Raw genomic sequence first — 25046 nt, 5'->3', positions numbered from 1 at the left:
TTCTTGCAGCAAGATAGAAATAAAAAAGTTTATAGAAAGGCTGGGACTGTCAAATGGGTACTGTGTATCTGCTCATCTTAGAGCCAAAGAAGCTGATTTTTTCCTCTCATTCTCTCATATTTCTATAAGCAAGTGATTTTTGAGAATTTCAACGTCCTCTGGGAGTCCCCTTTCAGCATATAAAACTGATTTCTCAGTTCAGGTTTCCAAATGCATGTTTTGTCAGCAAATTCAGGGATTAGGACATTCTTCTGGTTCCATGACTCTGGATACCCCCAAAACCAATTAAGAACCAGCTTAACTGCTCTCAAATTCAAAAGATTAAAGCTAACCAGTCTCCTCAAATGACTGAAACACAACCGCACACAACTGCTGCACCAACCACTCTTCCAAGATTGCAAAGCATACTTCTTACAGTACATCTACAACAACGCTCTAGAAAAAGAACATAAAATCGCATATAACCCCTTTGCCAAATCACCATTGTAACTCCAAATGCCAAACTACAAACATCTTATGTAAAAGGAAAAGCAAAAGAACTTAAATGATAAAAGCAACAAAAAATCCAGTGACAACAAAATCTTAAATCTGTTACAGACTATTACATTGGAATTTTCTCCTCTTTAAATTATTTACAAACAGCTGGAAGTTTTTGTTAGTAAGTAGATGGTTTATTTCATTGTACAATAATGTTTCAGAATGAAAAAAAATAGAATCAAATGCAAATTATAACAAAATCTGTATTACCAACATGACCTTCTTCAAGAGATATTACTTTCAAGCACACACGCACGCACACACATGCAACTACCCCTTCTGCTTTATCCGTATTTCCTGATGAAAAATCATTTAATTAAAGTGAAAGTACAGATATTAGTACATTTAATGTATTTCATTAATAATACAGAATCATTACTGAAAAAGAAATCAATAAATATTTTTAAAAAGTATTAAGGATGCATTGTGCTTTACCTGAATTGGGAAGCAATGAAAAAGTGATAAAGTGAACTTCATTGCAAAAGTATGGGTTTTGTAGCTTTTTGGATACACAAAAATTCCCTTGAGTTGACATTTTAAACAGGTAAAAATGATATTAAATTCCTTAATGAAAATGAAATCTTAGATTTCCTATTTGTTAGTTTTTTTTAAATAAAATGCTGGCATATTATTTGTATTTTCATCTCTCCAATAATTGCACTGAAAATTACTGAAAAATTACTTTTAGAAACCTACAGAACACTCAACTCTTCACAAGCAAAGTTAAGACACCTACATTATAAATTATCTCTGGTGATGAAAACTGAATTTTTCACATACCTTTTGACATGTATTCACTTATCTATTCTTCCTCTTAATGTTTTCTAAAACTATTTTATTTATGAGGTCCTGAGCAGCTTCAGAGAAACTTCCATTTACAACTAATAAATGTCTGGTTTTTTTTTCCTCCTATTACCAACTGTTGCATGGCAGAGAGGTGCCTAAACACACAGAAAAATAGTGTTCCTACCACCTAACACAAATCATGACATTTCAAGTTCACAGGCATGGTTCCTTGTTCAAAATAGAGTCCTTGACTGTCTCAACAGATTAAGAGGAAAGCAGTGACACAAGACCGGGATGAGGCCTGGAGAAGAAGACTACGCTGAGAGGTGTTAAATAGCTCCCTGGAGCAGTTGCTCCTTGCGGTGAGAGGCGTATAGACAGTTTATACAGTAAGTCTATGGAGATCAGCATCCCAATATGCTTATATTGGTTGCAATCCCAAAACAAGGTGATGTGAATATTACCCAAGAGGAACTCGTGGAATACTGGATGCCAAAATCAACAGGTTATTATGACAGAAAAAATCTGCCATGTTCTTCTATGCATTTCTAAAAGATTATTGTCTTTTGGGTCTTGTGGCTTTCTTTCCATCTTAGATATTCATATCACTGCTGAACAGCACAATACCATGCCCATTCTAAGCACAATAAACAAACAGCAGTAAAGTCCCTAGAGATGACCCTAAGATTACAGGATGCTCTTTCAGAGTAAGGCTTCAAATTTATTCAACGTGTGTAGATGCATACACGATTGTCTTCCTAGAAAAATGAGATTTAGGGGCAAAACTCTTCTGCACTAGTATAAAATCTTTTCTACTTCATGAGTACCCAGATCTGACCAGAGTGAAGGTGGAAGCTGAATACAGAGAACTTATAAAGCTCCATTGAAGGTTATCAGGTTTATTACTATGTTTTAGTATCAGAGGTGATTTGAAACAGCAAAAGAAAACAGAAGGTATAGAAAAGTGAAAAAGTTAGTTGTTTAATTAGTTCTCTCATTTTCTGACGAAGAGAGTTAGAAACAACAGCAGACCTTAGTGATTCAGTAAGACAAAATGCCATGAACTAACTGCACCCATAAAGAGAGTTTCTCAAGAAACAGTTACTCTAGGTAATGAGACCTAAACACAACATCGTCTGCTTAATAATTATGGAATAGTTCTGCTCAGCAAACTCATTTCATTAAACTAAGTTTTGCTCTGCTTGAGGGAACTCTGTTTTTTCCTTTGGAGGGGAAAGGATGTTTGCTGTAGGAGGATTTTGAATTTGAGGCTCACTGCTACTGCATAGCAAACTAGTATATTCACATTGCCTGACCTCCACAAAAATGACTAGCAAATTTGTTTTTAATCAAACTGCTCATTTAATTTCAGAATACTAAGCATTTTGATTACATTTTTCCTATTCCAGCATAATTTCAAGACCTTGAGAACAAAAAGCAATTTTTTTTTTAGAACATAGGTCTGGGTTCTGCCCCAACCTTCGAAAACTTTCAGCTGCTACAAGAAAATACCCAACAACTCCTTTAGTTTTCTTCTGAAAGTGTAAGAAGCCTGTTTGTGTTAGAATACTTACAGAATCTCACACATCTCCCTTAACTATGATGCATTTAAATAACTTAATTAAACACCGCTTGATTAAAGAGTCTGATTGTAAGTAGGATCAAGTGTCTGTTGGGCTTGCATGAAAGGCAACGTTTTACGAACTCTAAGCTTGCCCAGAGCCACGACAGCAAGGCACCCACTCTATCACAGCACGTATTCTCTCCTCACCACAGAGATAAGGTACACAGCTGTTACTGCAAACACGTCCAGAGGCTGACAGACAAAATAATGAAATAACGCATTTTTCCTTGCCTTAACACTCACAGACATCTCATTCATGGTTTGTGGATTGTTGTCTTGTGTGTGTGTGTCTGTGGAAGATGGGAGGAGGAGGAGGGAAATTCAGCCCCAGGAACATACAAAAGCTTTGATGGCTCTGAAACATATTCATAGGATACAGCCTTGTCAATTTACATAGAGTTTAACCAGTGGTTCTGAATGTAGTCACCATCCAGCTTGTTAGCAGATTACTGCTGTTGACTTCATTGCCCAAGGCTTTTTTATGTACCAAGCACCATAAATCAACATACGGACAAAACAGTCTTTACACCAGGTGCATGCTTCCTCCCCATTAGGCCTCTTTGTGGAAAAAAAGCCTTAGATCTGTTCAGTGGATCAGGACCTTCTACAGCAAAGATGCTGCCACATGGCACAGGAACAGCGTTAATGTAATGGAGGCAACATGCTATGGTGTTCAGTTAAAGTTCCCAACTAAACCTCCTTTGACTTCTCTACGCTTCTTTTCCTAAACAGTTCACACTGTGGCTCATCATGTTCATTCCATATTCATTCAAGCAACAACCATGTCTAAAACTAAAGTTATGTTCGTTGCTACTTTATTTCCAGCTTGACTAAATTTTCCCTAAGCTCTCCAGACTTCACTGGAGCTTTCACCCTAGCAGATGCAAAGCCAATTTGACAAATCATGTAGGTCTGAGAAAGGCATCAGAAACATTATTACATTTTAATTATTTATTAATAAAACATCTTAAAATTATTATTTTATTTGATGGAAAGTGATGGACTGATGTAATATGTTGCACATAGGATACTCAACTGAGTAGAAAAGCATGCAACCAGTGCACTTTTGGTACTCATTTTGTTCCAAATGGCATATGAACACATTCTTTTTTCAGCATAACTATTCAGGAAAAGCTGTATGATAGACGTGTATTTTAGTTTCACTAAGATCACATGACAGTACAACTGTCTTTTTTCTCAAATGGTAGTTACCTTTTGTTACTGTGTAAAACTACATTACTGTTTATGAAAACATTGTTAATGGGATCAGGATCCTTTACCTTTTGTAAGGGCTGATTCCCCGCTGCAATGCAGCACTAGCTACAGTAAGACACACAGGAAAATTAACATCCAATTGCTCCACAAAAATTAGCTCCACAAAAATACCTGGCCTTTCTGAAGCTGCACTCAGCTTTCAGTGTGCAAGGTGTATGAAAAAAAGGAAGATGATTTGGCTAGGTCAAAAAGAAGCAAGTTACAAAAGATTAACTGAGAGAAATCAACAGATGATTGCATTTTCTCTTTTTGTTACACAGTCTCTGTTCTCACCATAAGCCTTACAGTGCTGAGTTTACTTCTTTTTTTGCAGTAACTGATCACTGCACTTGAGTAATAAATTCTCCTCTCTATTCAGTGACAAACTTATAATTGCAGATTGAAGCTACAGCAGTCTTTATCTGCAAAGCTAAATTATTCATAGGAGGATGAAAAATATCACTACCCGGTATCTGGTTGTTTGGAGAAATTCAAGGGGAAACATTTTCTTTCACTCAGTAGGCAACTGTTTACACCAGAGCATGCAGAATGAAAGCTAAGCTTAGTTTCTACCCGTATTTCTGGACTGTAGTGTACAAGTCTCTAGTAGAATTTCCACAACTGCTTCTCCTTGCAGCCAGGGGGATGAGGACCTAAAAGTGACTAAATTAGATTTGCACCTGTTCTGATTCTCTGTGGCTACTGCAATTTGTGCTAGGAAAATGTTTTGTCTTCTGCAGCAGAGTAGAAGTACTTAGGAACATCGCTACCTTCAGATGCCTCCACAAGCATGGCCTTTCCTCAAAGTGTTCGGCTGTTATCTGTTCAATTCAGGCAGCTCTAAGGCCACAAAGCACTTCTGGTCAAGCTAATAGACTTGGGTTTGTTCCTTTCCTTAATTTTACCCAGGCTAGTGACCAAGCCTAAATCTATCTTTCCCAGTATTTCCAATACTGAAGTATCCTGGCTTAAACACATTTTCAGGGCTGATGGCAGAAAAAGCACCAGCCTGCCCTGTCAACTTTCCCACTGATGTCATTTGAACGGGAGATAGGATGCCAACAGGACATACAGACATTCAGGGCTAAAAGTAAGGAAACAATGTCTTGTCAATGCTAAGTTTAATCTGTTTGAAAAAAAACCAAAACAAGCTCAATTAGTTAAAATTGACTGAGACAAAGCAACTTGCTACATGAGCATTCATGATGAAATCTAACTAGTTACATTAAGCTAAACCAAATAATCCCTAATCAATTAAATTTAGTCCAAAACATTCATTGTACTGTAGGGAATACATCGGTAGTTCTGGCAGTCTTAGGTCCAGCTGCGCCTGGACTTGCATTTTTATATATATATATATATATATATATAATCTAAACAGTGAACTAAATCTAATTTTGGATGCAGAAAAAGAGAGGCTTCTATTAGAGCAAACTTGCTGGGCCCAGTTTGCAAAGTATAGAGTATTGAAAGCAAGCAGGTGGTTACTTTCCTTTTTTTTTTTCCTTTAATAACACTATCAAAATTATACCTCTGACAATGAGATTTAGTCAATTAGACTTCTATAACAAATATTCAAATAGAGGAGTGAATTATCATCACTATGGTTTCTGCAAAGCTCATAGTAAAAAGAGAACATTCTGATCCATTACTTGTTCTTTTCTTTTTCAATGTAGTAACTCTTTTTTTCAGTTTAAATAGCTCATTTGTTTAAAAATGTCTGGATTTTAATTTCGCTCTGTGGTTCTACTTCCTATGGTTTTCCAACTCAATAGAACTATATTTTTGGTAAGAAAAGCTGCGTAAATTTAAGAAAGTGAGATTCCTTAGGAAAACATTCTGGTTTTTTAAGGTAGAAAGAATATTCAGTTAAAATGTACCATTAATCCAACTGGAGCCTGGCTTCTACTTTCTATAATTAGTCCTTCTTGCATTGCTCTCACTTTAATACTCTGCTGCTTCACATAGATTAATCTGAACTAGATACTTCCATTGTATACAGCCTTGAACAGCTGGATAGAATCAATGAATTATTCTTCAAAGATTTTAAAGCTCCATTCAGACTTTTGCAATGATTAACTTCTAACTCCTCAAATATGCAGAACTGATTCCATTTTAAGCTGAGCAGTTTTCAATACATTTTACCACCTCAAGTCAAATCAATATAGAGATTCTAAATACAAATGAGCAAGATCATACACTAATTTCCAGTTCTGAAGCAAACATCACACCTATCCTTTCATATTTAGGCCCACTGTATTTTAAAAACCTGTTCTTAAGTGAACATTTTCTACTGCTGTCTACTTCTGTTGGTATGATTTTTCAGGTGATATTTACTTTCTCCTTGTATTAATAAATTATTACAATTATTCTTATTTAATTATTTCTGTATTACATCACTTCCTGAGCAAAAGGTAACCTAGAATAAACATAATGAGAAATGAAGTGGCAGAAATATGAAGCATTTTTCTGTAGTCATGAAGATTTCAGAAGCATCAACATCTTAATGAGCAAAACCCAACACATTATTCCTGTGCAGTTTTATGTTTCTTAGTCCACATAAGCCACGTGATTCTATGAACAAATTCACAGCAAAAAAACTTTAAGAAATTTTGTTGTCTTCCAAATGATTCTTTCATTTCATGGCATTCTAGGACAGAAAACTATAGAAGAGATATTTTGTTTCCAGGCATTTTGCAACTCCATTTAGAAGAATTAAACACCTTGAAGTAGGCAATTTCTTCTTAAAACGTCATCAGTTTTCCATAAAACCTTTTTCCTTTAGATACATTTTATTTTGTTTAGTTTGAATAACACCGATTAGTTTATTACTTAACCTAAAATTGTGATTGTAAATCAAATTTTTTTATATAGCATTTGAAACTTGAATTGCTTGGAGAAAACAAAAACACTTCTTTCTTGAATATAAGCTGAAGCTAATCAATTCTGTCTCCACAGAATACCATTTCTTAAATGTATCAGTGATATCTAAAAAGCTAGTATCAGAATAAGTTTATTAAGATGAAAACTATCTATGGACAAGGTGATCCAGCAGTCTCTCCACATGAACACCCACACTGCCATCCCTGAAATAAAGAGGATATTCATTTGATTTTTAAAAGAAATAACTGCCATTAGAATATGAGAACATTAAACATTTTTTGGCCCTATCTAATTAAAGCAAACTAATCACTCATTTAATTGAAGATCTTGCCTTTGGTGAGGGATGTTGCTTACTCCACCATGCTGTAGAGGAAAGCATGAAGCCTCAGTGATGGATTGACTTTGGGGTTTATCCAAGTATGAACTTTAACAGCAGGAGAGTGGCCTCTCGCGCCTCATCTGTGTCCACACACACTCTTGACTCCCAGTTGGCACAAAGCAGGTTTCCTCCAGGGGAAGCGGGGCAACATCCCCACAGGAGATGTGTGCTTACAGAGCTCCAGCCCTGAATTACTGTGCAGGAGCCCAAAATGACACTTTGAACCATGTAACACAGGAAATATTCAACCCAGAACACAGGTTCAACCTGAAGTAAACCAGCAGGCCACCAATAGGTAACGTGGACAAAAATCAGCTACTTTGACACAACGACCTGCTCCTAAGGTGGAAAATTTCTCAGTGTCCTAAAGAATAAGAGCACATAACTGTCATTTATCTTATTTTTTGTAGATATAGTTTTTATTTACGTAAGAAGGATCTCTTAAAATTTTACTTCAGTCCTTAGTGGCAACAATACCTCACAACAAGGATTTCCTTAGGCTAATTGCATGAATTGCTTATTAGTTTTAAGTCAGTGCCTTTCGCTTTTGTAAGGAACTTTATTTCCTCATGTCACAAAGAGAACGTGGTATGTGAAATCATACAGGGTGAGCTCACAGTTTTGAATTCAGTTTCCTCTCTAAGTCATTGCAGAGAACACAGCCATCTGTGGGTATCTGATCATTCAAAGGCAGCTGGGTGTCGTGCTGGCCAGACACCACTTCTGTTACCTCCAGGGGTTTGCATGGATTGCAGATCGGAAATGTACACACAAAATGGACTTGCAATAGTTTGGTCTTCAAATTTAAGAATTTAAGAAAAGAATTTACTTTCTCTCTACATAATATCTGTGTACATGTCCTCTCCTCCCAACCTTTCCTAGTTCTCATTTCTCATTCAAGATTTTATACACCTTTACCAAAATTCACTACTAGTCTTTATATCTGAGAATCTTCTTTTTAACATTCCCCTCTAAATTTACTGGATGCACAGCCTACAACAGGAGATTTAAATTCTTAATTCCCCTCTAGTTTGTACTCATGCATTCAAATAATTATCTCATAAGGTATCTAACATCCTCTATCCTTTCACAGTAGCATAAAAATACCATGCGCTCTCTCAAGATTTTGAGATAAATAGGCTTTTCCCCTCTTCTTTTAATCTAGTTGCTAGATTGCTCCACACTAAATTGTCTAATGGGCTAAAGCTACAACTTTTTCTGTCATCCAAGGAGAGGGGTTAGAAGGAACCGACTACTTTCAGTTCAAATTCCATTATCCTTTTCAGCTGCACTTGCAAAATATTCCCTTACAAATTCAAAATATGATTTCAAATATGATCTTTTAATTATTCAGTCACAGATTGCTCTCTTTCCTTTTGATCAGCTTTTGCCCCATGAAATCTCATCCATCAGCTGAAATGCAACATAGACAGAAATTAGCCAAGTTACATATAGTAGATTTTAATCCTAGGCTTCAGTTAAACATTCAACTGTTCATGTTTCCTTACAAGCTTGAGGACTAATCATAGAACCTAATTAAGCTTTCCATGTCTACCTGTTACCACAATGAAGGGGGGCTGGAACTAGATGATCTTTAAGGTTCCTTCCAACCCAAACTATTCTATGATTCTATGATTCTAATTTGTAAAAGATATATACTGTATATAGCAGATGTCAGAATTATTGGCTCTTACAGCAGAAAACAAGCACGTACTGAAAGCCAGGCTACATATAATGATTTCAAATGTAAAGCACTTCAACTTTTGCAAAGATTAAAAACTTAATGACTTAAATGCTTGCGGAGATCAGCCTAGCAAAGATGATGATGTCAGCCTCAGTAAAATAGCCAATTCTTTGTCCCACTGGGAAAAATGTCAGTAAAACTTAAAAATATGAGGAGATACTTTATTCTACTGTGAAATCAAACCATCAAGAGCTTACAGAATTCAGACCGCCAAGTATTTGATATTTTAGCACTGAAAAAAAAATACTGGGAAGCTCATCTTTTAAGACAAAGAAATGCAGTATTTTCCTGCTTAAGCTCCAGTAATAATAAAGGTAAGATATCAAAACCTACCTAAATCTGAAATACAGTGAATAAATTAAACCAATTCATTACTAACTCTTAATAAAACTATCTTTATATCTAACTTTTAGAAACAAGCTGTGGGTTAACTTAATACTTACTAAATTACAGCCACAATATGAAATGCAATTTAACATCTAAAATTAGGTGCAGTTTTCAGACAGCTTACTCAAGCTTTTGACTCCCCGTCCACCAAAGCATCAGCCTTTCAAACTCATCCTGAGTTCTGATGCCCTGATGACTTTCATCTGCGTTATTTATTATCAATTGTACTACAGATTCTGGGAACAGACCATTATAATTATGCTGAGAATTCAAAATGAAAGAATTGCATTAATTTCCTATCACTAGGCTAGCTCCATGTTCCTATGAGGAATAAGGTTGTAAAAATTAAGATACATCACTAACAAATATATATGATTTCACTGAAGCCTAGCAATCAGCTCGCTCTCTCTCAAAAAAAAGCTATTTTTTCAAAATCATTTTTCTGACCATGACTTACCAACAACAGATGGGCCTCAGCCAGACAAACACAAGCTCTTGCAAAGTTCCTGGCTTCTCATATGCCAAATTCAGCCTCCATAACCTCATTACCTGTTCACAAGTAGTTCCATATATTCACTCATTCATAACCACACTAGTTCATTATCACACTGACACTAGATATAAAAGAGCAAAAAATGCCATAGATCTATAATTCTATGTAGTTTATACAAGTTTATTTATTAATAGAAATCCAAACGCTACTCACCACATGAAGAATTTTGTTCTCTGTTTCATATACTGTGCAATCCTGAAACAGTAAAGCAGAAAAGGCAAGTTAAATTGATCCAATCATTCACCAGTCCTAGATTTATCCTTAAAGAGTATTAAACTGAACTGAAAAGTCTTTAGGATATTAAAAAAACCCTCAAAGTCTCAAACAGAATTGAGAGATTCATGTAACCAAACTGTGATGCCACCACAGAAAGGAAATACTGGTGAATGTTTATATCCGTTCACTAGTTGAGTGGCTTCCTTCCTTGAGACAGATAATGATATTCTTCCACTTGACATCCTTTTGGTACATATCAGATACTCACACGCACACCAGACAAGTGACTTCAACTAGCAGTCCCTGACCATGGACAAAAAAGGTACCAGCACCAGACTTAAATAACTTAGAAAGTAAACTAAGCTGAACAATTCCTGCTGAGCTGAACTTAGACATTTGTACACCCTGCCAAGAAGAGGAGGAAAACCCTGGGAAGAGGAGACAAGGGAACCACTGGTTGTTTATAACACTCCATGTCATAGGAGTGAAGACTAATGCAGAATACAAAATACACAGGAAACTTGAGTTGGAGCATCTTATTACATTCATCCTGCTGAGGACTGCATGTACATTGTTATCACCTTGTGCAGCATGTGAGGCATCTTCTATAAGTAAGACTAATAAATGGGAGGCTAGGGACTATGAGAGTTTTTTTGACAGGCCAAAATCTCAGTGGATAGAGAAAAATGGAATTAATAAAGCAGCGAGCACATGAAATACAACCAACATTGGTGAAATAAGCACTCTTTTCTAAGTTCAAGCTCTGTTTAGAACAGATGCTTTATATCCTACATAATAACCCACATGAAAAATGTGACTAAGTTTTCATGTTTTAAGTCTCATTTTTAAATCAGTTTACCCTGCTTGAAAAATAACATTGTTATGTGCAACTGTTTTGAAAAAAATGAACCTATAATCCATGAAATGCTTCTAGTGTTACTCAGGCAAGAAAAGCCAATGTGTTCCTAGGTTTTATATAAAGCAACCTATGCAGAAGCAGCAGGTTGATCAGGAAGTATTTTCCTAAAACAGCTGTTGGCATTCAGGAAATGTTTGCCAGTAATACAGCCAGAAAGAAAATCTAACACATTTAATTATATGCAGACATCAATGAAGTATTTGCAATCTTAGCAGCAAAACACACATTTCATTGTTATATGTGGGATGGCATGTAACATTTTGACTCTTGATAGACCTATGTTCTGCATGGTTTCTCATGATTCATTTTAATATGCAGCAGGAAGGGATCGCAACATTCATATTGAAGAAAGAAAAAAGAAGTATTTTTAAGCAGACATAATTATTTCACTGGTAATAGGAAGATTTTACTACTAAGTTTAAACATTCAGCTTAACAAGGATACTTTTTGAGAAGTTTCACTTCTAAGGGATGAAGGATTCTGGGTTCTTAAATACTGTAGAGATTTATTACAACCAAGATACCAGTGAATGTAACAAACACACACTGCAACGTTCTTGAAATTAAACTCTTCCACACAATCATGAAGGAGCTAAAGAAACATGCTTATTTCTGACAAAACAAAGGCTTATATATAAAAAAAAAAATCATAAATTCCCAATCAACAAAAGGCAGTAAAGCAAATGGAAAACTTCTCAGGCATCCAGTCTATGTATAGGGACGGATGGCCTCACCCTTAGATTCTCTCCGCAAGACACAGTTCCCTACAAATCCAGGGTCTGGGAAGAGCAATTGCTAAAAGAGTTCATCACACAGCATACAGCTGATTGTTGAAGCTACATCATCTTATTCAGGTAAGAGCAAAATTAACAGTTCAGTAAGCCATAAAAGTCAGAGAAATTGGAGGACAACAAATGCAATGTTTAGGCAAAAAAATAAAAATTCAAAAATATACTTTTGCCATACGTGAATGACATCCAACTAAGCATAACTCAAGCATCAGCTCAGGGAAATGTGCAGGAATGCAAAGATCCATGCTGGCGTAGCCCAGAGCAGCCCTGAAGTCTAGGATTCAAAGAAACCTAGAAAAGGTCACCAAGCTGATCTCTGCATCGTGGTAAGCTTGTTTTAAATTCCTGCAGCCATCCTCAGAGATGAGGGCTGAGACTGCTTCTGAATGATCCCAAAAGCAAAACCTACATGTCACTTTCTTTCATAGTAAACAGTTTATTTCCCCTTGGATTTTTTAAGTGATTCTACTGCTTTGTGCTTTATCTTTAAGCAAGTACTGAAGATAACTTTACCCACACTCTTCAAAGATCCCTTAGGTAGAATGATAAGCTGAATGCTTATTACTAGGGGCCTTTACCATTTACAATTATGGCTTTTTCATACCCATTTCATTTCAACTAAAAGAGCTTAAAGCACTTGAGAACTATAAAAAGAGCCGCTAACTATGCAATTAGAAATAAATTTGTATTCTTAATAGTATACCACCTACAGCTGGAGAACATCTCTTCCTTCTATACCTAGACTATAAGCCTATATCTTACTCCTGAAAAATCTTCTTAAATATGTTTAACCACAGTATCAAAACATTGCAATTAAAGTAAGAAACAGATTATATGCAAGTTTAATATCAACTTTTCTCTAATTTAGAAAAGCAGGAAAACACAAAAAAACTGCAATCAAGCTTTACTCCTACACATCCTAACGATTTGCTATTCACTTAGTGAAACAATATTGTGATTACTCCTGAATTGAAACACACAGATATAACAAGGAGGAGATGTTTTACTTTTACCTGTTTATTCTCTGAACTCCACACATAGACTCCCTGACAAACTATAACTAAAGCTAGGTTATATGAACCTTATCTAACCAATCAACCAACCACGGAGCTGAAAACGGAATAAGGTTATCTTCTAAATGTACATTATTTTCTAAAAGACTAATAATGCAGATTGTTAATAAAGAAAAAAAAGCAGTTCTGTGTTATTTTATACTTCCTGAAGATGTAGTCAAATATTAACCATTAATGGTTTCAGAGAAGAAAACAGTACAGTACCATCCACAAAAAAAAAAAAGAGAAATAAGAGGGGGATATGATGGAACAACTTAATTATTAACATCATATTTTCATGGTGACCCTTTCTAGCTCTGCCTCATACAAAAATGGCTAAAAATTACCTTTGTGGAGGCAGCTGAAACTAAGCTAAGATCATAAAAAAAAGGAACCATGAGGAGAGGAAGGCAAGAGCAGGAAGAACAAACTACAGCCATCAGGGAGAGGAGTTTTCTGCAGTTTCAATCCCAGCATAATTTTAAAACCTATTTTTAAGACTAGTATGACCTACGCTACACTGCAAATGAGAGGCGTTACCTGTATTTCTTCCAGAACTTCTGACCTTCACAACTACAAAACCTATTTTTAAGACTAGTATGACCTACGCTACACTGCAAATGAGAGGCGTCACTTGTGTTTCTTCCAGAACTTCTGACCTTCACAACTACAATTCTGCATTGTTTCTACAAAAATTACAAGTTTTATTTGCAAAGATCTTATCGTAATGTCATGAAGAACAACTACTAAAGACACTTAAATTAAATCCACTGAATTAGACAGCACTGATTGGTGACAATGCTGCCAAATGTACACATCTTGCTCAACTCTGCCCCACACATTGCTAGATTAATTCACACCTGAGGTAACATATCTAAAATACAAATATTTGTGGACATTGTTTTTCAAAAGCAATGCATACGATGCTTTATTTTTCCATTTTATTTCCTTCTCCCCTTAAACTTACTGACTTCGTTTTAAACATTTTTCTTTGTATGTCACAGAAGTGGTGAATGGGGTCAGCTAATTACACTAGCACTTCTGTTACTCTTTTGTCATTTTCTTCGCACCTGAGTTGATTAAATCTAAACTAAAAATGTGAGGTAGCAAGATTTAGAAGACCTGCCAACTCATCCTATCACTCATATCTCCCATGGTGAATAAGAGTTCAAGCTGTTCTCCAGTCCTATAGCTATGTAATAATATTCAGAAGAAAAAATTTCTATTTTTGCTTAGGTATGATCTGGTTTATAGGTCCAAGTCAACACCCTGTCAAACTACCTACTGCAATTACCTGTCAAACACTTCTCTCAGGGTACTTGCGGGCTACAATCTTGAAACATACCATCCTCATTTCTACTATTGCTACTACTACTACTATTATTTGTAGTTTTGCCACATATTCTAGGCAGTTGCACCGCACTTTTCTCAGCAGTTTGAACTTCCTGTCAACTCCATGACAATTTCAAAATAAAGTTACGCTAGCTCAGAAAATAAATTATATACAACAAATAGTTAGGGGATAAAAAAGGAGAATTGCAGAAATAAGTTTATTTCTTTCAACAATATTTCAAGCATTTGTAGTAAACCCTTATATCAGGTAGCTCAAGAGATGGACTTCTTTCACTGTACTTCCTTATGCAGCAGAATGCTTTATTTGCTCATTTATATTTAGTCATCCTAATTTATTTTATTCCTCCAAGGCAAGGAAATTTCCTAGGCAGAACTGATACAGAAGCAAGTTGCACAATTGTCAAGAACAAAAACCAGATCTCCCAATTCTCAGGTAACATGTTACCCCCCAAACATCCTTTGTGAATTCATACAATAGTAACATTGCTCAAAAGCAGCAGTGTGGTGCTACAGAGGTGGTCAACCAAAACAATTAGTGAAGAACAAGGGCTAGCTCGCCATGAGAGAGTTTGTTCTCTAAACAGCATTCAAGCCTCTCCTGATGGAGCTTCTTCAATGTTTTCTTTTCCCCCTAGCATTCCAACTGAATTTACGTGAAGGCAATTTACATGTGTGTGTGTGTTGAACCAGTCTTATTTTTATTTTACTGATAAAATGTAGGCAAGGTTAGGAACACAGTTTTAAAAGTGGTAGTGAAATTGCCTGGGAAATGCATCTTTCTTGAGCATCCCACACATCTTCCATGTCTACTTTTAAGAGGGTAACAGATTTTATGTACTGCTTAAAAACAGATGTCTGATAGAGTTTCTGCGACAATTATTTTGAAGTCACGCAAAATGTTCTAAACTATTTAATTCCAGTTCTCTATTTGTAAAATAATGAATTACAGGATTGCTAAAAGAGGGTTCAGACTCTCATGAATTGCCAAACCTCTGGCATAAAATCTCTCTCGAGCAATGTAATCATTGTCTGGAATTATGCCAAGCCATCCTTTAAATCCCTTTGCTTCTCCAATTGATTAAAACTGTAACTGAATCCTTTAATACCAGTATAAGTCAAATGGATGGTCTGTCGATCTTGCTACTTAGCAACAATTAAAAATAATTAACTTAAGAATGTTGAGATCATAACTCCCAGTCCCTCCAGCCTCAGCACCATCAAAAAAAGTTGTTCTGGCTTCAAGGAGCCCACTCTGAGCCTGTTCAAGCGTCACTTGCTCTAGGGAACTCATGCCATTGGCTCTAAAAAGGCTCATTTGGTTTGAATTCAGCCCAATTCAGCTATGACAAGGGAGCCACAAGACTGAGGTTCACTGGAATCATGACTGAAGGTTCTCACAAAAGTTCTCAGCAACAGTGACAATGAATCCTAAAGCTTTGCCAACTTATGAAGAAGGCAAAAAGGTTTATAGCTTTCATAGTACCTTCACTGCCCTTCATCGCTGTTCTTGGACTGGGATAGTGGTACATGATTTCCAAACAGGTACAAGGGTAAGATAAGTGGAGTTAATTTAGCCTTTCACTACTCAGGAAATAAGTGGAAAATATATCCAATACAGCTGATGGCAAGATTAAACAATGACAGCTTTGAAACAATAAACTTAATAAATACAATACAGCAAAATTATGTGTTCTGTAGAACAGATTGATTAGAAAACTGAAGGATATTTGGGAATTCTGCTTAACTGTGATCTAAAGGTATGTCTGGGTCACTACTGGAATAATAAAAACAAATTGGCAAATATACAGATCTGCTCAACTTCTCCCCTCCACAAAGCAAGAAACAAAAATCTCTTAAATACTCCCAAAGTTACAGAAGCTGGCAAGCAGGTAACATTCTCTTCTGGCAACAGGCTAGGCATCAAGAGCATGACATGGGCAGAGATTTCCTGAGGTGCTTTGGTTTTAGGAGGTCTGGCAGGACACTGGATACGAAAGGTGTGGGCCCTGGGGCCACTGATGATTACAAATGTTTGGAACAGACAGAAGGGGGGAAAAATACTTTTTTTCTGTCTCACTATCTAAAATGCAACAGGAAGTTCCTCTTAAGCTATGCAACAACCCAGTGCTTGCACAGGTAATCCATGGTTGCTGCCATACAAAATAAATTCGTAAAATTACACAGCCCTTGCTAAAAAATCTACACTGTGTTTCTAAGTGGACATCCCAAAATATGTGCTTTATTCCCACTGAGCTGCTCCAAAAGAGTCTCCTGTCATGGCTGTTCCTCCTCCTTCCAACTGTCAGAGTCCCAGGGAGCTCTATTCTCAACTCTCCCCTTTTCTGCAACCTCTTTCCTATTGCTCAGCAGCCTCCTAAAATCATGCTGCTTTAATTATCATCTCTGTGTGGATGAGTCACAGATCTTTCATCCCTTCTGTTCACACTTGCGGTTCAGAATCTCCTTCTGGATATTTGCCACCAGCCCTAACACAGTATGCTGAAAAGCTGAAATCACGTTTCTTCCCAAACTCTCTGTTCCCCCCATCTTTTCCCTATCTCTGTCAACAATTCCACCACCTTATGTCCCACAAGCTCACAACCTGGGTGCCATTTTCAACTCATCTTCGCTTCCCACACAAATCCTGTCGATTTTCTTCCCACTGCCGTTCAGAAAAATTTGCTTTCTTTCTCATTTATACTACAGCCTTCCATTCAAACCCTGCAGTTTCTTGCCATCGGGTCTATGGCATGCTCACTCTATTATTGTTCTCTGCCCCTCCATGCTGAAGCCAGAGCTCATCTGTAACTGCGGCAACCCACTCTGTCCTCCCCCATCAGAGACATGCGTAAGAACCAACAGAGATGGGAGAAAAAAGAATACATGAGCACACATCAGTTAAGATACCAAGGGAAGAAGAAAAAAAATCTCTATTGTGAAAAATATAACGCAAGCTCTTAAATAAATGCTACATAAAAGTACATTTCCTACGCAATGTACAAAAATGCTTCTAAAAGTCTAGAGTCTTTCCCTGAATATTTAATGACCTTCAATTCTCTAAGTTCATAACCCTTGTGTACCAACTAATAGCAGTTACCCAGCTTACTGAGTACAAAGAATTGCCTTAATTTTATTTAACAACCTGTGTGGAGTGGCATCTATCACCATAGTAACAGAATGCTTTATGTAAAAATTTAATACAACTTACATAAATCACCCCCAGATCAAATACTGGGAAAAACTGCTCACTGGATTAAGAGAGATGTGTTTACACTAAGCTATTTTCTTCTATCTTTCTGAAGTAATTTTTGATTTCTAATTATTTCCTCTCTCCTTTCTGTAAAAGACATCCTCTTGCTTTCCTTTGGGATCTGGTCATGCATTTGTTCTTAATTTGCACATAGAGAGTAACATGCCTTCCTGCTATGCTGTTTCATAAATGAGCTGGTTTAGTATTAGGTCAGAATCCATGGCACGTATTCTAGAACCAACTAAAAGCACATTGTTACTTGCTTACATATCCTGCTAGAATCTAAAGGGCTTACATAGTCTAAATTGAATTTCAGCTTTTAGGTAATTTCTCTACACAGCAACATTTTCAGCAGGTAAAAATAAAATCCACAGAAACTATCAACACATGAGAGGTTGGAATTGAGGAAAAAATGTTCTATCCAAAGCAGAAAAAAAACCCACAGTCAAACCACCATTTTTTCTATACCTCTAATTGAGAAAAACATGTGTCATGCATTCAAAACTAAATCTTTTATTACTGACATGCAAAATACGGTTCGTAGCATGGTGTGTTTTCTAGTTGTTAAGTTTTCAATGTCACTTCCAAGACCACTTAGAGGTAAATAACTTCTTAATTTTTCATTTCTGCTTTTCTTCTAGTACTGTCACGTAAAAGAATTCTGGTTTATGAAACACAATTGCAGCAAAATACTTCATGCTTCATACGGTGCCTAGGTGGTTATTCTGGTAACAGAGGAAATAAAATTACTTGAACTTGAGAAAAATAATGATATTTAGGTAGATGGCATTTTGGGCTTAGCTATGACTTGAATGTTTCATATTGGTTCATCTGAAATCCTTGATGTATTTTTGATGGATTTAAACAAACAAACATACACACACCTCACATTATATTCCTGAAGTAAAAACTGACCCTACACTTTTTCATGCTCAAGGCTTCTACCAGCTACCTAGCAACACAGTTTCTGTAATTCCCTGTACTGAACTGAAATTTTGCTTTGCTGCACCTTGTTACAGAGATTGTACTGTCTCTGGAAAGGGAAATCAGTTTCCAAACTAAAAGAAATGCAGAGTCTCAGTCTTCACTGCTACTGGTAGACCAACATAATCTTAATCCATCATCATTAAATATTAAAGTTATCATTTATAAAGAATCACACGGGAAGCTTGGTATATCCTCTGTCTGCCTCTATTCAAATGGAAACTGTAATGTCACTCAACCCAATTTGACACAGAGCACACAACAATGAGTCTAAGAAAAAAAGGTTTTAGTTAAAGGAAACATAAGATATTAAAATATGTTTTCCTCCTCTGTCTATGCTTTATCTCAGTTTCCACGAACTTTCGGCTACTTTCTGCAAGTGCTTCCATGAGTGCATGAATTAGCCCAATAGTCCCTGACTCTTTCACCATCTGCGTGACGCACTCAGGCTCCTTTTCTTGGCAAAATTTAATAGCTGCATTGGTTCACCAGCATTTGCCCCATTAAAAAGACTACTCTTTTTACCACAAATTATTCTTTGTGTTTCATTTTTCCCCATGTTCAGAGGCTGTTGATCATTAATCTGAACAAAAACAAAATGAAAACAAAAAAAAAATCAAAACAACGAAACAAAAAAAAACCCAAGCAAGTCAACATTAACCCATTTTCGCTTTCAGGTCACTAAGCTTCTTACGTACTCAGCAATCTTTTGGGGTTTTGTGGTTTTCTGTTGTTTGATTTTTTTTCCTTCTTCTTTCCATAAGGAAAACAAGCTACTTTCACTAAGAATGGAAAACACAGCTAACTAATTCACAGCTAACAGATTCACAGGACTTTACGGGGTGGATTTTTATTAAAGCATGCAGTCACTTCATAAGCTGCTTTGAAAATGTCACATCACAGATAACATAAGTTTAGGAATAAAAACCTCTTTAGAGCATGTATCTCAATGACAATTAATGAGGCATCAAATTATTTCTAGTAATGTTTTATATCCCTATAGACTATTATTGATGTTTTAACCTTTGAGCTATTTTGTGCCTAATCCATTTCAAAAAGGACTCCAAAACTTAAATGAAAAGACAGCACTGTATTTACAAGTAAGCTATTTCAAAGGGAAAAAAAAAGTATAATAAAATAGTAGAAATAAACTGTCAGAATCAGAAAAAAGGCATCAATAGTATGCAAGTTAGGCACTTTTTACATTACATTAAATTACATATGAAATTTTCCAGTAAAGTGTGCTATAGAGAAATAAGCTACTCTACTATGAAAGAGAGAAAAACATTACAAAAGACCATAAATCAAAACTACTGAGATATAGCTTCTTGTAAACAAAAAGCAGTTTTGTATTTCCAACAATCTTTTAAATTCAGTTTACCTTATACATTATACATTGACTTCTAAATGTGAAGAAAACAACTGCGAAGGATAATACAATCCTGAAATACCACAACTTCCAAGCAGTGCTTTGAACTTTATGCACAGAAAATCTTGCATAAGAGAGGCACTTGAACGATACAAGGCAAGTCTAAATTTCTGTCAGTGTTGCTATGAGTTATAACACTCTCCTGTGAATACCATTTGGATTCCACGTACTATCAGCAGATGCTGCCAGTGAATTCTTCTCAAGGGGTTCTTTTTTGTTCAGTTCTTAACTTTTGACCAGATCTATTTAGCTACCCACTTGTACTTGTACCCTGTCTAACAAACAGGGCATCCTGCATAAACAGTGTACTATGCATATCTATATTTTAAACTCCAAGAATATGGCCTCCTCACCATTAAGTGTTTATATAAAAAAGGAGGTAGGGAGGGGATTATTACCATGGTAAGCTAACAAAAATTTTCCTCCAAACATTTTGATAACAAAGTGGAAGGAATAATGTTGAAACTTTAAATTAAAAGCTTTAAAATTTTATATATCACTTTCCATCAAATACATGTTGCTTTGAAAATCCCAACAATCTGCAAGTGTAAAGCAGCTTTAAAGAGGAACCAATCAAACATTCACACCATTAAAGCCAGTTTATTAGCTAAAGATTCCTGAAGTAATTAGCTACTTCGTATGATCTAGCAAGTCTTTAAAGTCCTTAACAGCTAGGACTTACAAACAAAAGTGAGGAATTGTGACAGAAAAGATTATGGGAGATACTTTGTAAAAATAATAGTAAGGATACTAATTATTCTTCTCTATTCACATATTTTATATTCTCCTAATAAAATGAACAGAACAATTTTATGTTACTGTATTTGCATTCTGAGTCGCGGTGGGGGGCTAAGAAAGTAAACAAGCCTACACTTAAATTTCTCAGTGAGACTTCATATTTGAAACATCTGTCACGTAAGTTACAGCCATGTGATTATAAAACCTCAATGTCATACATAAATAGTGCATCAGTCAAGAAATAATTGGCGATCCTGTTCAATATATTTTATCTTAGAGAAAACAATGGCTGGAAGCCCAAAAATTACCCCTCTAGCACGGGAAGTGAGTCCATCAGAGCATAGAGTATATGGACGCTTACTTTTTTGAATCTCTAACCCCTTTAAACGGGGAATAAACTCCGAATCACTCAGATGAGGCAGTGCACTGGGCACTTCTGTGCATGCTCTATATTAGGGCTTTTAGCTCAAAAATCCCAAGTGTCCATATGTCCAGACAAGAATTTCTGTGAATGGTTGCCTTGGTCTTTCCTAGCTACCTTCCATCCTGGCTGTTGCCTCCCACATTGCATCACTCAGGTTCTCACTCCATGGTGTCCAAAATCCAAGTTTACCTTCAAATGTTGCTATGAGATAGATGATGTCAGAAATATGTTCTGTGATAACAGTGCAAGCCAGTTTCCTGCTGGCTCTCTATTTCCACTCCTGTTACACAGCGGAATAGCTTCCAATGCATAGTCCCTCTTCAAAAAGGTGTTTTGACAGAGAAGCAATTGCAGTGAAGCTTTTGTAGAGGAGTATTTACAGACCTGCAGCTATACTTCCACTGGAGCATCTTGCTAAGTAAATCCCACAAGACATTAATGCCGCAAGATAAACACCAGTGGTTTTAAAACTAAATAAACACAGCAAATCATTGTGAAAGCTGATTAAGGAAAGTAAAAAAACATTTGGCTAGTGCTACAAATGATCACTACTAAACAGCAATAACAACAACTATGGTGTTCAGCAGTAAAGTTTGTCTGATAACCTACAAAGTCGATACAAAATTAAACTTTTCTGATATTCCTAAGACTGCCAGAGTTTTAATTCTAAAGAAGAAAACCTCTTTAGTGAAACCGTAATGGGTTCCTGAGGAATAAGAGCATTGAGAATGATAATAAAAGCTACCTACAGATGGCCTAAGAAAGCAATAAATCTTCTATTCCTTACACTTAGCATTTAGCCACTGTTACCTTTTTAAAAAAAAAAAGGCACACTTAAAAGGACCAGTTCCTGGCATCCTCTGAAGCTGAACGTCCCAGTTAGCTAAGTCAATAGCAAGACTTTAATGAACACAATAAAGACAAGGAGTCACTCAAGTTCTGCCGTATATGCATTTGTGACTGTAACAATTCTGACTACACAAAGCTGAATTCATTAAAGAACTAAAAAGGAAAAAGCACAACCCAAAACAACTACCCTGACCCTCCAACCTGTATACCCATATCTCTTTTACACCTATCCTGTTCAGGTAGGGCTCAGCCTCTAATTACTGTGGGGAAGAACAGGTAGACAGGTGTAGGAGGGAAAGGCAGAGAGGGCAAAGGAATGGTAGCAAAAGTCATTATAGTCTCACAGATTTGTTTGTTATTTAAATCCTTTTTTTTTTTTTCTATCAGTGTTCTGCTGCAAGGGAAGTGCTGATCATAAAAATGAAACAAGAATGCAAGCCCTGAATTAAATAAGCCATCAGCAAGAAGGATGGTATTAAAAGTGAAAACCTGCAGGAAGTGCCTATGAAACCATATCTTAAAGTCCTAAAGGGGAGAAAAAAAAAATCCCAAAGCCAAAATAAAACAGCTGCACAGAAGCTGATGATTAGTGTGAAAGCAAAGCAGGTCATGAAAATAAGCTGCAGTGCTCTGGGGGACCTGCTTTCACTGGCAAATCTGCTACATGCTGGCCTGTTGGCTGGGTCCTGGGCAATGCGCAACACAGAAAACGAAATACTTAAAGTATGTGTCATTCTGCACTTTATACCAAAGTCTGTCTCTAAATACATATTACAACTCTAACTTTTCCAGTTATTTAAAGGTTAAAGCACAGACATTCAATAGATTTTCTTAGATTTCATACTTACAGGAGAAAGCAGTAATTGTCTTTTTTTTTCATTACTCATTTAGCACTGATAACGGGACCCAACACTTAATTCTATGAAAAAACACTGACATCACAATTAGCCTCAAAATGTGCGAAACAATTCGAGCAAGCCATCTTAATTTTCGCTTTTTTCACTCCATCTTGACTAAAGAATCATTTTTTGGTTAATAAATCTGGAGGTTAGCTGTAACAACACAAAAAAAACCCAACCAGTTTACAATTCTGCTGGTGCTCAGTTACTGAGATGAGTACTGGAGTTCTAGTTTTCAAATTATATGAATGTCTTAAAAGTCAAAGCTATGAAAAAAATGTACAGATTATATATTTTTGTAATAAACCACTAAGCTTTTTATAAAAATCTGTTGTTAGCTTCTGTTACAAGAACAATTGTAACAATGTCGTCTGTAGATCATTCACGAATAATAAAAATATTTTTGTATTAAATTATAGATTATTATAAGTTGGTAAAATACTATAAAGTCCTCTGCATACAAAAGAAAATGGATTCTGAGACAGAAAAAAGACCTGATAAGGTAAGACTGAAACATTCAATTTACAGCCTAGCAAGCACAATGAGGATTTTCAGTATGTTTAGTGATCATCTAAAAGAAAAGCTCAGCAAAGACACTTTGAAATACTACTTTAGAATGCGTTTGTTTTAAGCAGAGATCAAACCACATGTTTAGGACTAGGAAGGAATTTTTCATTCTCATTCTTCAGATTACAACCAACTTCAGACAACAAGCTCAACTTTAGAGCATCTATAAATTTAGGCACATGGACATTTGATTTAAAAGTATGGATTCACGTACTGAACCATTTCCTGATTGGGGAATCATGTCAGTTTTCACAAAGATAAAACTGGTTTTCTCCAAAGGTATTAAAATTGTAACATTTGCTCTCACTCACACTGAAAAATACACTTAGAGAAATTACCTACACCACAGCAAACTAGAACTATGTCACTGTTTACCCTCAGCGAGCAACTAAGCCCCACCCAGCTGCTCACTCAGCCACCACTCAGTGGGAAGGGGGAGAGAATGGGAAGTATGAAAAAGATAAACTCATGGGTTGCGCTGAAGATAGTTTGTTAGGTAAAGCAAAAGCCACACACACAAGCAAAGGAAAACAAGGAACTTATTTATGACTTCCCATCGGCAGGAAGGTGTTCAGCCATTCCCAGGAAACCAGGGTTCTGTTACAAGGAACATTTCCTTGGAAGGGTGAATGCCATCACTCCAAACATACCCCCTTTTCTTCTTCCCCCAGCTTTGTATGCCAAGTACGACATCAAACGGTGTGGAATATCCCTTTGGGTCAGCTGTACCAGCTGTGTCTCCTCCCAGCTTCTTGTGCCCCCCTAGCCTACACAGTGGTGGGGTAGGGTGAGAGGCAGAAATGGCCTTCCAAGATTATGAACACTGTTTCCAGCAAAAACCCAAAACATAGCCCTTCTCTGATGACGCTCAACTACAAATACTTTAACTTCCTAGTTTTTTTTCTATAGAATTTGTTATCAACATTAATTTGAACTTGCAGCAAGACTTTTCAGTTTCAGCATAACAGGCAAAGATAGCGACAGAGCTAAACCACACACAGAAGCAAAAGAAGGATGGGGAAGGTTCTGTACTCTGCACTCCAAAATGAAGCCTGTTAAGCAAGTGCTTCTCAGTACCTACTTCAGGATATCTTGAAGGCAGGATGTACAAAAATGCATACAAAATATTCTAGCGTCACGGGGACATGTGTCAACTTAACAGGTGTCTAGATGATGCGTGAAAGAGCAGATGACTAAAGCCCAATACATACAAACGTTTGAACCAGACAGTTAATCAAAACTCAAAGAGAGTATAAGAAAATACATACGCAAATTATCTTACTGCCGAGATGTGCAGAGGCATATATACAGCACAAGTCAAACTAGTATTATAAAACCAGGAAGCTGAATTTTTATAAAGCATTTACTAAATACTAATACTCCCTTATTTTTTGTTAGACAATGATATAGACAGAGTAACACAAAATTA

The 25046-nt window shown here is 36.4% G+C and overlaps 1 protein-coding gene across 5 annotated transcripts in view; it reads right to left on the bottom strand.

Annotated features, from left to right (window-relative positions):
- CNKSR2 (connector enhancer of kinase suppressor of Ras 2) overlaps positions 1 to 25046 on the bottom strand; it is a 212211-nt gene that overhangs the window by 125010 nt on the left and 62155 nt on the right. For all 5 annotated transcript variants that reach the window (XM_054059353.1, XM_054059361.1, XM_054059366.1 and 2 more), the window contains exon 5: positions 10301 to 10342. In XM_054059353.1, the coding sequence (XP_053915328.1) occupies positions 10301 to 10342 (42 nt within the window). The remainder of the gene's footprint in view (positions 1 to 10300; positions 10343 to 25046) is intronic.

The sequence above is a fragment of the Cuculus canorus genome, chromosome 1, assembly GCF_017976375.1.
Source record: "Cuculus canorus isolate bCucCan1 chromosome 1, bCucCan1.pri, whole genome shotgun sequence".
In the NCBI taxonomy this organism is placed as follows: domain Eukaryota; kingdom Metazoa; phylum Chordata; class Aves; order Cuculiformes; family Cuculidae; genus Cuculus; species Cuculus canorus.
Note: the sequence above shows the minus strand (reverse complement) of the source record. Positions and strands in the feature narration are given on the sequence as shown.